Source organism: Ostrinia furnacalis, unplaced genomic scaffold (genome assembly GCF_004193835.3).
Source record: "Ostrinia furnacalis isolate ACB-3 unplaced genomic scaffold, ASM419383v2 OfSCF6699, whole genome shotgun sequence".
NCBI classification, from domain to species: domain Eukaryota; kingdom Metazoa; phylum Arthropoda; class Insecta; order Lepidoptera; family Crambidae; genus Ostrinia; species Ostrinia furnacalis.
In genome coordinates, this window is record NW_021136938.1 from 207953 (window position 1) to 221791 (window position 13839).

Below are 13839 nucleotides of genomic sequence, written 5' to 3' on the forward strand. Positions count from 1 at the left end.
AGTAGTACATAATCCCAACTAATATTATAAATGCGAAAGTAACTCTGTCTGTCTGTCTGTCTGTCTGTCTGTCTGTCTGTCTGTCTGTCTGTCTGTCTGTTACGCTTTCCCGCTTAAACCTCGCAACCGATTTTGATGAAATTTGGCATAGAGATAGTTTGAGTCCCGGGAAAGAACATAGGATAGTTTTTATCCCGGTTTTTGAAACAGGGACGCGCGCGATAAAGTTTTTCTGTGACAGACAAAATTCCACGCGGGCGAAGCCGCGGGCGGAAAGCTAGTGTACTATAATTTACATACGGTATATGTTTGTGTTGTTCCTTTAAATTTAAATGACAAGTATTGAAATCCAAAGAATAAAATGGTAAAAATGTCACAAAACCTTAATATTCTGCAATCGTTTTCTGCCTACACAAAAAAGAAGAAGATTTTTTAAAACTTTTATTGGTGCTCAAGGATCATTCCTTATCTATGTCACAGATTTTTTTTCCATGACGAATAATTGTATTGTTCTGCATTTGCACATAAAAACAGAAACCATTTTATAATAAACACTAATGTTGTTAAAATGCGTTTTATTTTTACGAACTTTCAGCTTTCTTCATTTCAGTTGTCTTGTCATTAGGTTATGTTAGAATTTCTGTAAATTCAGGCAATGAGGATCATTTCGATTTTTAGCTGTGAATGCAGATTTATAGGGCTAAGAAATCCTTAATACACAGTCCAAAAATTTTTGTTCTACGACAAAAATTGACGAAGTTATGGCCAAATTACTAAAAAAGTTCACAGCCCGCCCGGCGCGGGGACGATGACGTCATTATATCCGATCCGAACGCTGCCGGCGTACTGCGTGGATAGAAAATATTTTTTTCTAGCCAAACTATCAGTTTTAGAGAAAAACTTGTAATGACATTTATTCATCAGAATAAAGTAAGCTATCGATAGGTAATTTTTAAAAATAGAAATTGTGAAAAATAACGCAAAAAATCCATACGCTCATACGATTCAATGGAACGCAGAGACGCGATTGGGGTCTCCGCGGTGGTATATTTGGCGATTTATTCAAATAAAGTGTTCATAAGTGTTGTTAGAGTCATATCTTCTTCCAAGTAAAATATAAAAATGTATAAGTATTAATTTATTTACTTCTAACAATAAGGTATAGCTGAGGCAGATACACTCTGCCTAGGCTACAAGACATTGCTATGAAGATCATTTCGATGTACACGCAATACCTACCTGTTATTTAGTTTTTCTGAGTTAAACCTACGTACCTACCTATCTATTCGCCGTTCCCATGGGCGGGCCAGCTGCTGCAGGAAAGGACAGCTGCTCCCTCCTGGAAATCTATTTAATCTTAGCCTAGAAGCTGGGTATGACTCCCCCGCCCCCCTCCTCTCCCCAGGTCATAAGCTGGGCATGACTTCCCCCTCGGCCAGAAGTTGGGTATGATTTACCCCCCCCCCCCCCCCAGGCCCGAAACTGGGTATGACTTGACCCCTCCCCCTCCCCCCAGGCCAGAAGCTAGGTAAGGCTTGCCCCTACCCCCAGGCCATAAGCATAAGCTGGATATGACTCCCCTTCGGCCAGAAGCTGGGTATGACACCCCCCCCATGCCAGAAATGCCAGAAACTGGGTATGACTTGATGATTATTATGTTCAATACCAACAATCATTAAGTTACACTCACCCCAACCGCGTCTCCGCATTGCATCGAATCCTATGAAAATGTGGTTTTTGGACATAGCAATACTTATTTTTCACAATTTTTATTTTTAAAAATTACTGGTCGATAGGTTACTTTATTTTGAAGAATAAATGTTATTAAAAGTTTTTTTCTAAAACTGATAGTTTAGCCGGAAAAAAATATTTTCCATCCCATTAGTACGCCGGCTGCGCTCGATTCGGATATAATGACGTCACGCGGCCTTGCGTACGTTGACTTTTAGCGGCAAAAACGGCCTATGTTTATTACTTAATATCTTCGTAAGTAATGGTCCGATTTGGATAATTCAAAAAGATATATCTTTCTTATGTCTTAAAGATTAACGTAGATACTAGTTTTATTGAATTTTCTACAACAGTACTGATCCTCATTTAGAAAAAAGCATGTAGTGTATCTGTACCTTGTGCATTGATTCTTTATTGTTCAAAATTACCCAAGATGACTGTATTATTATTAGTGAGATTAAGATTCTGCCCAGAGATGAATAAAAACAAGTAATCTGAAAAACAATAATTTATTTACCCCGACTGTTCACGTTCAAAGTAAAACGACAATTTAAAACCTTTCCTTTTCCTTGATAGAGAAAAGACATCACGTAAAATGGTCAAACATTTCCAAGAAATATTCCTTGCTTCTCTGCAAAGCAGAACTCCCATTTTTGGACAAATTCCCATTTCGCGACACGTCTGTGTCGCTAAAGATCCTTTTTGTAATAAAAATGTTTTTCAAAAACTCCTTTTTCTGTTTCCTTTTACTCTGTGGCGTGTGGATGACAGGTGTCACTTTTTTCCCGCCTTTTTTTATTTTTTTAACTCTCAGCCGCTCGATTCGGACATTGGAATCAAATTCTGTGTCCATTTCAGAAAATATTTTGCTCGATTGAACCGGCGGTTTTGGCTTAAAATTCATGAATTTTGGAGCTCTAGCTTTGGATAATTCTGTGGATAAATCCGAGGGCTTTGTTTCAGTTAGTCCCTCACTGATTGGCGCTTGGTTTCGGCTTCCACTGATTGTTTTTGTGATATCCGAAGATTTGTGTATGGGCGCAATCCGGTCTAATGGGAAACAACACATAACTTTTGTACAAATCATGACTCTGTAGACGAAACTCTTGAAAATTTTGACCACAACAGCACTTTCATCGGACATTTTCTAATTTTAATTTACATGTTTGTAAAATATTGAAATTTGACATTTTGAATGTAGAGTCAAATGATTGACACTGCTAGATAGTGTGACTGATTTTTTTTTCAAACCAGTTTTCTTTAGAAAGAAGGTTAGCTGTAGCATTTTTTGGATTAAATATCCAGGGACTCTTATCTCTAACCATCCATATCGGTTCAGTGATTTACCTAGTGTGAATAGGTGCCTCTAACAATTTGTTATAATATTTGTATGGATTTAAAAAGTGAGTCGACATAAATTATAAGTAGGTATGTAAGTTAGGGATGTTTCCCTTTTCCTTCTTAGGCCTGGTTTTCACCAAGGCGTTGTGGAGAGAAGTGGACATAATGAAATCTGTTTGGTTAAACACTTCTCCGTTCTGCTCCGCTTTGGTGGAAACCGGGCCTTAGTATGGCCTGGAGCTGGACTTAATAATAATCGGCTGTAGGAATCATGATCAAAGGCATTCGAGTGGACATTCGATCCCGATGGCGCATTTAGGTTATCATTTGATACGATAACGGAAAAGCTTCCAAACTTAATTAAAATTGTGTTTTCATAATCAAACTATGACTAGTTCTATAGATTTGCTTTACTTGCTAAAGTTAAAGCCATACGTTTGGATGTCAGGCACTTTTATAGGTGAGTATTTCGACTTACAAGAATTGTCCATAGAAAAGTCTAAAGGAGATAGGTATGCAGTGGTAAAGAGAAAGTTATACTGGGACGTGTAAGTAAAAGTGATTTTTAGAAGCCTAAAGAATTTTCATTTTCGGTGTATTTTTTAAATTCCCTGAATCACAAGAGGGAAGGGAGGATAAAGTTCCAAAATTTACAGGAATGGCTAAGTACCTAGGTACGACTGCTAGTTTAAACAAAAACAAACCATCATCATCATCATTACGGTTCGGAACAAACTGCATTGAATCTATATTGCATGTTGTGTCAGCCTATAATTGTTGTTGCATTGTAACTTTGTTCATAATTGTAATTTTTAAGTGTACATGTTGTAATGCTTAGATTAATAAAACCTAGATAGATAGTCAGTGCACGAAAGGTGAGGCAGATTTTAGTAAGCCAGAATGGCTTACTCGTAAACGTCACATGAACTGTCAAAGTGAAAAATTGGTAAACACGTCCGACGACTTTTAATTAATTAAGACGGTTTGTGCTGTGAAAGGGTGTCTAAATACATCAGAAAAACTAAAGAAAGTGACCAGTGTTACATTTCATAAGTAAGTACTACGATTCGACGCGTATTTTGCTTGAATTTGGCTTTCAAAAATTAAATACGGGAATGATACCAGTAACAAGAAAATTTATTTCCCAATTGTTCGCCGTACAAATACACTTCCTTTTTTTATGAAATCGAGACTTTTCAGTCGATTTATCTTATTGTAATTAGGTAGGTACTTTGAATTCAATAAATAAGTAAGTACATGATGCGTTTTGTTTTTGTTAGTTATAAAATAATTAAAAACGTATTAAAAATTTCCCTACTTTCGGGAAAATCGCCTTCACTGTCTACACTCCCCAACAAAATTGACACTAATGACATAAGATTTTTGCCTCACTCTTGACGAAGCGTTTGTATGAAGACTATCCATCTAGGTTTTATTAATCTAAGTTGTAATGTAACAATGTTGGTAGACCTAATAAATAAATAAATAAATAAATAAATTTCAGCTATAGGACGTCCACTGCTGAACATAGGACTCCCCCAATGATTTCCATGTTGACCAGTTGGTACCGGCCGCGGTCTGCCTCTAGCGCAGAAAATCAGAATTCAGGATCAAGGATTCTACAAATGCTGAAAATATTTTTTTAAATAGGTCCAGTACTTTTAGAGCCTTCAATTACAAACAAACAACTAATCCCTCTTTATAATATTAGTGTAGATTTAGTACTTTTATAGATAAAAATAATGATAAGTGCGATTTCCGTTCTGCCTAAACAAATCGTCATTTTCATGGAGTCGACCCAATGAGCTGTAAGGTTCACAATGTTCTATGAGAAAGTCGTGGTGGGACCCCCGAAGTCGTTTTCTTACTCTGATCTATTGGAATATGTAAGTAAAACCATATTTAACATGTTTATTTAAATTATTTATCTATTGAGGCTTTGCACTGAAGGGAAGTCGAACCTTAACTTAGAACTCCTCCTTAAGTTCTTCTGATTTTCGTTGCGTGTCCAATGACAGTTCTTTCTCCCGGGACACGTTGCGTGTCCAGTGACAATTTAACTTTCCCCCGGAACAAACTTGACCTTCACTAGTTGGGTTTTTATTGGCGGTCAAGCTGTGGATCCTGGCTACACAGGAGTTGCAGCGGTGGGAACGAGAGGTGGGAATAGTCCCGTTATCTATTAAGGAAGAAGCCTACCTTGGAATTATCATCAGGTCATTTTAGTCTCCAAGAGTAGTTACCCTCCTAACTTACCAGAGGCAAATGGAGGATTTGGCCTACAATCCTCACGCTGGCCAGACGGCTAGTTCAGTTTTGTAGGTTCCACTAAAACTGGACTGTCGAGTGAACTCACTCACAATATGTGCGTTTGAAATTCGAATTAAAAATTCGAATGGATCGGTTTTTTGTGGGACACTGCAAACGGGATGTTTGAGTGAACTAAACAGGATCCTGATAAAAACAGGTCTGCAAAAAACGGGATATCTCCGTGGGAACAATGGTTTCATGTATTTGTTTTGCGGTATGCAGATATGCTAAAGACAATTTTTCGACTCTAGGTAGAGACGCTCCTGAAAGAATCAAAGTCATATGAAGAGAGATCGATGGGCAAGTCTAACTACAGCTGGCTGCGGTCCAGGAGTCTGGAGGTCTCTCCGTACAGCCAGGAGCTGGAAAAGTTCAAGCCTGTGGTACGGAAGGTGAGAAGAACTATGTACAGATTTAATTCTTAGTAAAGTTTCGGAACCTGGAGTATGAAACTTGAGTACCTAGGTACTTAGTACTGAAGTAATTTTGAAGCCTGTAGTACGAAAGGTTAGTTCTTTGTACAGCTATGAGTTTGTCCTAAAAAAGTTTTGAAGTCTGTTGTTATACATGAGAGACATACTGAGCCAGTCATGTTTGCTTTGACAGATGTCATCCGAGAGCTGCGCCGTTATAGCTGTCAAACTTGACAGCATGGATGTCAAAACACCCACAGAAATCCTGGTGGCGTTCAAGAACATTCTGGAAGAACAGTACAGCATCCAGATGTTTGAGGGAAACGTGAAGCGTGCGAAAGAGACGAAGAATAGTAAAAAGAGAAGAAACAAGGTCCACCCTGAGTTGCTGCCACCGGGACGACAAGCCACAGTGTCTTTTATTTTGAACTAGCAATCTGCTATTTTAAACTAGCTATCCGCCATACTTAAATTTTGAACTAGTGAGTCGCCATTTTGAACTAGCGATCCGCCATTTTGAAAGAGTGAGTCGCCATTTTGAACTAGCTGCCCGCCATACTTAAATTGCGATCCGATATTTTGAACAAGCGATCCACCACTTTGAACTAGTGATTCGCTATTTTATACTAAGTACTTATTCACCAAATTGTATTACCTAATTAGATAGTATATCTGTCAATTTCTTTATGTAGGTATTCGTACTATCTACGTCGATTTCTTATAACTTAACTTAATACACAAACTTTTTTGTTTCCAGTAACTTAGGTTTATGTAGCTACTTAAATATGGTCTACCTTTCTTTAGTGCAATGCGAAATCATACCAATCCATACCTAATTAAGTAACTCGCCATGTAATTACCTACGCAGTAGTTAGATAAAAGATACACTTGGGAAAGATGAATTACTTATTATTCACCCAGTTTAACCCTTTCATCAGCATAAACCTCAAGTTATCCCAATAAAGTTCAAAATAATAGCAATAATCTAACCACTGCCTGCCTAGGATGCGCGCCGCGATGTAATCTTATCATCGATTTCAGACGACAGATGTATGGACTTGTCGTCTAGAATCGACAAAATGCCTCTACAAAACGACATAATTCACATTCTAGGCTAGTAAGGGTTAACTAATCCTATAATTAAACAGTAATTTCCAATTATTTCTCGAATAATCCACGTGTGGAGCCCCGTGACGGCGATTAGTCGACAAGCGCGTGCGCAACACGCTGCAATATTTGGGGCGTGAACTGTTTCACACTTACACTGAAGAATGGATGGTTCAACTACACTGGGCTGCAAAGAAAAAGGATAATAAATGTCAAATAAATAATAATAAATAGTTTTACCAGTATGTTTTGTTTCATAAAGCTAGGTCAGCATGAACAACTTTCGTCTTCGAATCGTTTGCGTATTCGACAAAATTCGATACTCAACCTTCGAATTAAACGATAACGTGACAATTTTGATTCTCAAAATAAGTTTCGTGCAAACATTTCTCATACTAAGTTCACTTTACGACACGTTCACAAGGGCGCTGTTGTAGTTTTCGTACTAAATCTTTTGATGGCGATTCGAATACGCAAACGATTCGAACTCGAAAGTCACTTTTAAAGAATTTGAGATTTTCTTAGGTTCGGTGTAATTTTTAACTGACTTCAAAAAAGGAGGTTCTTCAGCTCTATGAATGACATGTCTTGTCTTAAAATTATGTATTTCATTAAACAAATTGGTTTTCAGTTATTTCAGTAAGGCTGTTTTTCGTGCATAAATCGACTCTATTCTTTGCTAAGAGCTACTAATTTTGTTGAAAAAAATTGTTAGCGAGTCTAATAATTTTAATTTCAAACAGCTTGTCTTATTACTTGGGATTCCTTCACATATTGTTCAATCTAGTCATGAAAAATATATTATTATTTCATGTCAACTTAGCTCAGAAATAAATCTTACCTACATATCGAGTTTCAATAACAATCTTCCACAATCACCTCATCGAAAACATAAATCAATTTGTTGATAACTCGTTAAAAATATTTATTAAAATCTTCAGATTAACTTTTTAAGCTGTCCTTATTTAAAATGAAGCTATCATTTTGTGTTAAGTGTAAATAAATCAATATGTTAAGTTTTTACGGTCCATTAAAATGGACGCGGTCGTGCATCACTATGGACATCGACAATATCGACATGTCGCGGCAGTAGTGATGTGCAAGTGCAAAATATTGTGGGACAGATTTTTGGAAAGTAACTCACATTTAAACACAATAGGACATTGGGACATCTACATCTGTACAAACGACTCTACTTTTAATTATTTTTAATTTAACGACAATTTGACAACACACAGTTTCAGAAACAGTACGAAAAATTATGAAAGTAAACTGGGCAGAGGGACTCAAATGCAGTTTTGAGGTGACCCAAAATAACGAAGGCTCAATAACCGTAAAATAAATATGAGATCGATTTACTCAATTATGTTTGCGAACAAGCGACCTAAGATATTTAAAATCTACAGGCGGAGTACTTGTGGTAAGTGTCAACTACCGGGCTACCTGTGTCCAATGAGACCCAAACATTAGCATTTTTAAATAAAAGACCACAGTATTGTTTTCAGAATCAATCAAAGATCACTTCCAAGTGACAAGTTCGCATATGGTGCTATTTTATTGAGCCCCTAGTTATTGTTACTTTTGTGTTGTCTCAAATCTAAAAATTCTTTTACAAAAACGGGACGTCCCAAAAAGAAATAAGAACAAGTTACATCACTACAATATTGAGCCCATACGTTATCATCATTATAGCGACCATAAAGATAGTTATTACACCGCAATATTCGCGTCAAGGGTGTCCGAATATAGCGCGGTCTCGCAAATTGCCGTCCGGGTAGGGTTGCCACTTGGTGCTTAATTTGGCCAGACATTTTACCCTAAAAGCCGGACATTCATTCGTAGAACAAGGCTTGAATTCGCAGAAAATAATTTTAATGTGCGAAATTTTTGGTCCTTTTTTTGGTATCCCCCGAGGCCCTCAACACGTTAGCACATAAGGCCCTGCAGGTCAATCCAAGTTATTCAAATTTATGTATGCGAGTCATTTCTACTAGTATCTTAATATGTAAGATACTAGAATACAAATCCCATAAGGGCTACCTTTTTCTTTTTTTTTATTATTTTCTATTGACGTTCATAAGTGCCACTTGTGGTCTAAACTGAATAAATATTTTTGATTTTGATTTTGATTTGTAAGTCTAGATATTAGCACGTCACTACCTTGTTTAATATACCACGCAATCTTGTATACCCATTCTTATAAGATACACCATACAAGAATGCATGGTAAATTCAGTGAACTGCTCCTGAATCGAATGTACCTACTACTACTATTTCTATTTATTTATATTAGCCGGCAGACAGTGGTGACGTGACTGAGTTTGTTGCGGCGCTTCTTCTCAGCACTTGCCAAATGTTGGTCTCGAAGCGCTGGTAGGGTAAAAAGATTATGAGACATGTAGAGGCTCCTTAAGAGCAAAATGACGATTTGTAAGAACTATTTATTAGTCCAAACAAATAAAGAAATTTTGACTTTGACTTTGACTTTGCAGCCACATAAAAAGCCTAACAAAAGCCGGATTTGCCGGACGAGAGAATATTTAGTCGGACACGTCTAAAACCGGACATCGGGCAACCCTATGGCGACAGAGAAGAGAGGAGTGTCTTTTCAAAAGGGGATACCTACATTCTATCTTATTTTTCACAAAATGGGAAAAACTTATATGGGAAATATTGACAGACCTACCGAAAAGCATTATTTCTGTTATGAAACTATTTCATTACAGTGTTCTAACTACACTTTTTGCCAAAAAATATGACTTGTTAATTTAAAGTTACAGAGTTCAGAAAAATCATAATATCCTCTTTTGACACGGATCTTTTATAATATCCCCCTTTGTTCTGTACTTACTGTAAATATCCCCTTTAGTTGAGCCTACTATTTTGTAAGCAAATAAATGAATATGAATATGAATATGAATATGAATATGAATATGAATATGAATATGAATATGAATATGAATATGAATATGAATATGAATATGAATATGAATAAATATCTTATTTTGTATTGTACATCTCAAGATTTTAAATGATAATAAAACACAGATTATTTTTTTTTTAATAATAATAATGACCAAAATTAAAGACGCTACTAAACAGAATTATATTTTTTTAATTATTAGACATTCAAATCCTGAGCCCCGATTACGGTAACTTTTATAACGTCTACAATCGAGACGCGTTTCTGATTCTGCGATACGATTGGTCAAAACAGCTGACGTACGCTGTTGAACGACCAATGGTATCGCAGAATCGAGAAGCGTGTCTGGATTGTTGACGTTAAAAATTACCGTAATCGGGGCTCTGATTTGTCCAATATCAGGTGTCAGACAATCACACAACATAGATTTCGTTTTACGTTAATTTTGCGTTCCGTTCTACAGAGTAAAATGTCTAAAAATAAATCCTAAAGCATAAAGTTAAAGGAAATAAAACACTATGTAAAAGTAAATATCCCGTTTTGAGACGGCTAATTGGTATAGTGTAAATATTTGTATTGTAAATATCCTCTCTTGTTATGAAATGAAAAATAACTATTATTTTTTTAATTTTGTAAGTGTAAATATCCTGTTCTGAAATGAACACTCATATTTGAAGCTGCTTTACTTGGGAGAATATCCCGTTTTGATTAAGATTCAAGTGACGAAAGTGAGTATTCAGCACTAAGAACAAGACTGCATACTCAGTTTAATAAATAATAAAAATGTAAATATCCCCTTTTGAATAGACACTCCTCATAATGACTTCCCGATCTGTCACATTTTGATAAGTGGGTTTACACACGTTGTAAATTAGCATGAAATGGGATGAATATTTGCGGTTGCGGCGTAAACGAACTAAAGTCGCTGACATAGCCCGACGGATAAGCAAGCTGAAGTGGCAACAGGGCACATAGTACGCAGAACTGACGGCCGAGGGGCAGCAAGGTTCTGGAGTGGAGGCCGCGTACCGGAAAACGCAGCGTGTGACGTCCACCCACAAGGTCCGACGACATCATAAAGGTAGCAGGAAAGCGCTGGACGCAGGCCGCTACCAACCGGGTAACATGGAAAGCATTGGGGGAGGCCTATGTTCAGCAGTGGACGTCCTATGGCTGAGATGATGATGATGATTTGCGGTTGGTTACGGGTTTAAATCCTGCTGGGGGCAGTGAGAGCGAGAGTGAATAAATAAATAACCTAAGACATTTTACACTAGTCCCAAACTAAGCAAAGCTTGTACTATGGGTACTAGACAACGGATATAAACATACTTAAATATTTTTTTTTGTAATACATACTTATTATACATAGAAAACACCCAGTCCAATACAAACAAATATGTTCATGCACACAAATGTTTGTACAGTGCGGGAATCGAACCCGCTACCTCCGGAATTATAGTAGTCCGTTTCGAACCACTACACCAAACGGCCGACGAATAAACACTTACAGGGAAGTTCCAAGATTACCTCACTTAACACCAGGTGCGATTGCGGTCAAATAGTTCTGCATAAAAAAGTTCCAATCATGGATGTACAATATTTAATTGAATAGGTCTAGCTCTAGCGCTTAGTTCCTGGTATGGGAGCGGTATGGGAGGATGTTTAAAACAAAGATCTAAGATAAAAATAATAATCAGAATCGAGTGGTCCTGTTCTACTCAGACTCTGCCGGCATCACACGGCTATAAAATCGGTTCTAATTTTATTAATTTAACGGTACTATTCCCACCTCTCGTTCCCACCGCTGCAACTCCTGTGTAGCCAGGATCTACAGCTTGACCGCCAATAAACCAACCAGTGAAGGTCAAGTTTGTCCCGGGGGAAAGTTAAACTGTTAGGTATTTATTAATCTAGTTAAAACACTATAAAACTCTTTTTTTCCTCAATTAAATACCTAGGCAGCCTATAAAAATCTTGCGCACATTAGCACAGTAATTTTTCGGACCGTAATGACATCTTAAAAATACTGGACGCATAAACCTTTCAGTAATGCCGAAAGCCATATATTAAAAGAAAAAAGCGTTTTGGCGGGAAATGTCAAGTTTTTTTTTAATACGATGGATGGAAACACAGACTTGGCCTTGGCTAAAATATCAGATATGGATATCGGGCAGGACGCCACTTGTTAATGTCGTTGCATCAAAGAGGTTTATGCTGAAGAGAACCAAGATGCAAGGTATTTTTTGGTAACAAATATTTTGAAGCCTTTTTTTGGAACAAGACCGTGGAAGTGGATAATTTCTATCGACTATTTTGTATTATCATGTTTATGAGCAAATAAATGATTTATTATTATTTATTTAAAAGTGATTTTAGTTTATCATACGTCTTTAAGAATATTTTTGTCTGTCATCTGTTCGACAGTCATAAAATTATAAAGTTTTTTGATTCCTAATGGTGCCCATAATCTTTATTAATTTCACTTATTTCTTGATAGGCTATTTTTTTTACTGGCTTCATTTCACTCGATGTTAATTAATTAATTAAAGTAATTAGCAATTGCTAAGGTCTCTGCCATTGAATCAACCTTCCTGATGGTGCTGGTCTCTGCCAAATGTGGCGGTTGTGATAGTTCACCAAGCCAAGCTATGTTAGGTAGCATTCCGAACGTAGCCAACTGCCAAACGTAGAAGGTATTGATAATTTCAAAAAACATTATATTGTATTGGATGTTGCTAAGCTCACTGTTGATATGGGCTCTTTTCCCCGAGTTAACTGCGCACCTGGCAGCTATGACGTCACATCGACGCTCTGGTACGAACGGGGCGGCTTGTAGTTTACATACGCTTATTTAGTAACTTCTATGTCTTTTCGTTCTCTACATAGCACTTTCATTAGTGTGGCTTTTAGATCTAATCAATGCTGATTAAATCGATAATTAATTAACGATCTGACAAATTCCTTGTCAATCAGCTGAGGTATTAAATCATTTACATAAGAATTGACAGTAAACACATTTATACCTACAACCAAGGATATTTAATTCCATTAGCATAATAATTATGTATTTTTGTCATTGATTAAGATTTTCATTGAGTATTTATATTTTTATATCATTAAGTAGCCGATGACTTTTAAGTACCACTAAACTAGCTTTTATTTAGTTCTAACAATTGGAGCTAGTTCGTTGATTATTGATCAGAATTAAGTATGATTGTTAATAAATAGTACCTACTTATAATCGCTGAATAAGTAGGCCTCTCTTAACTACTGTACACTTATTTTTAGAGGATCCCTAAGGAGGTGCCTTTTTACCAGTAAAATAAAGGATTGATTATGTTAATTTGTTAAATAATAAATTCTTGCTTCACTTCAACATTGCACATCCAATAAAAAGTATCCGCAAGTGACGATCCATTTCACAAAGCTCAATTCGAAGAAAAATTCACATCAATTTAATGTATCCTCGCAAAACACATAATCCACCTTATCTCCTCAAGTTAAGGTTACTTATCGAACGCTCAGAGCAATCTTGCCAAGTATGGTGAAGTCGATTTTTTATTCTTTTTTATCGCTTAATTAAAATGCTTCGAGTATCAAGATCGATACAGCGTCGTATTAAATTCATTGGTAAATAAAGTATTATTTTCTGCAAGCAATACTTTACTTTGTTTCTTGTGTATCATACAGGGTATCCCAGAATGGGTTAATCAAACTGATAGGGGAGGTAGCTCTACTAATGTAGGTACTATCCAGCGTTGCCAGTTTTTTTTTTCGCGGGATTTTTTACAAACAATAATGCACTGTTAATAACATACTCGTAAAGTAGGCCTAGTAGATCAATCATCATTATTATTGCTAGTAGACTACTGTTATGTAGGCAATTAATGTTAGGGCAGTGGTAATAAAAGTGGAATTACAAAAAAAATGTTTATTTACAATTGTAATTTACAAGTTTTTACATTCCAAATGCAAAATTGCTAACATCAAACATCAACGCATTTATTTACA

General features: G+C 36.6%; 1 protein-coding gene across 1 annotated transcript; it reads left to right on the forward strand.

Moving 5' to 3' along the window:
- Positions 1-4892: 4892 nt before the first annotated feature.
- On the forward strand, positions 4893-6228 carry LOC114362716 (uncharacterized). The gene is made up of 3 exons (XM_028318230.1): positions 4893-4958; positions 5634-5774; positions 5989-6228. Exons 1-3 carry the CDS (start codon positions 4893-4895, stop codon positions 6226-6228), a joined length of 447 nt encoding a protein of 148 aa, XP_028174031.1.
- Positions 6229-13839: the final 7611 nt, after the last annotated feature.

What these genes read in the sequence shown, in the direction of transcription:
- LOC114362716 (XM_028318230.1), top strand. Translation starts at nt 4,893, where the DNA reads ATGTTCTATGAGAAAGTCGTGGTGGGACCCCCGAAGTCGTTTTCTTAC. An exon ending in ACTCTGATCTATTGGAATAT is followed by an intron (nt 4,959 to 5,633) that starts GTAAGTAAAACC and finishes TTTCGACTCTAG; the next exon opens with GTAGAGACGCTCCTGAAAGA. An exon ending in TCAAGCCTGTGGTACGGAAG is followed by an intron (nt 5,775 to 5,988) that starts GTGAGAAGAACT and finishes TTGCTTTGACAG; the next exon opens with ATGTCATCCGAGAGCTGCGC.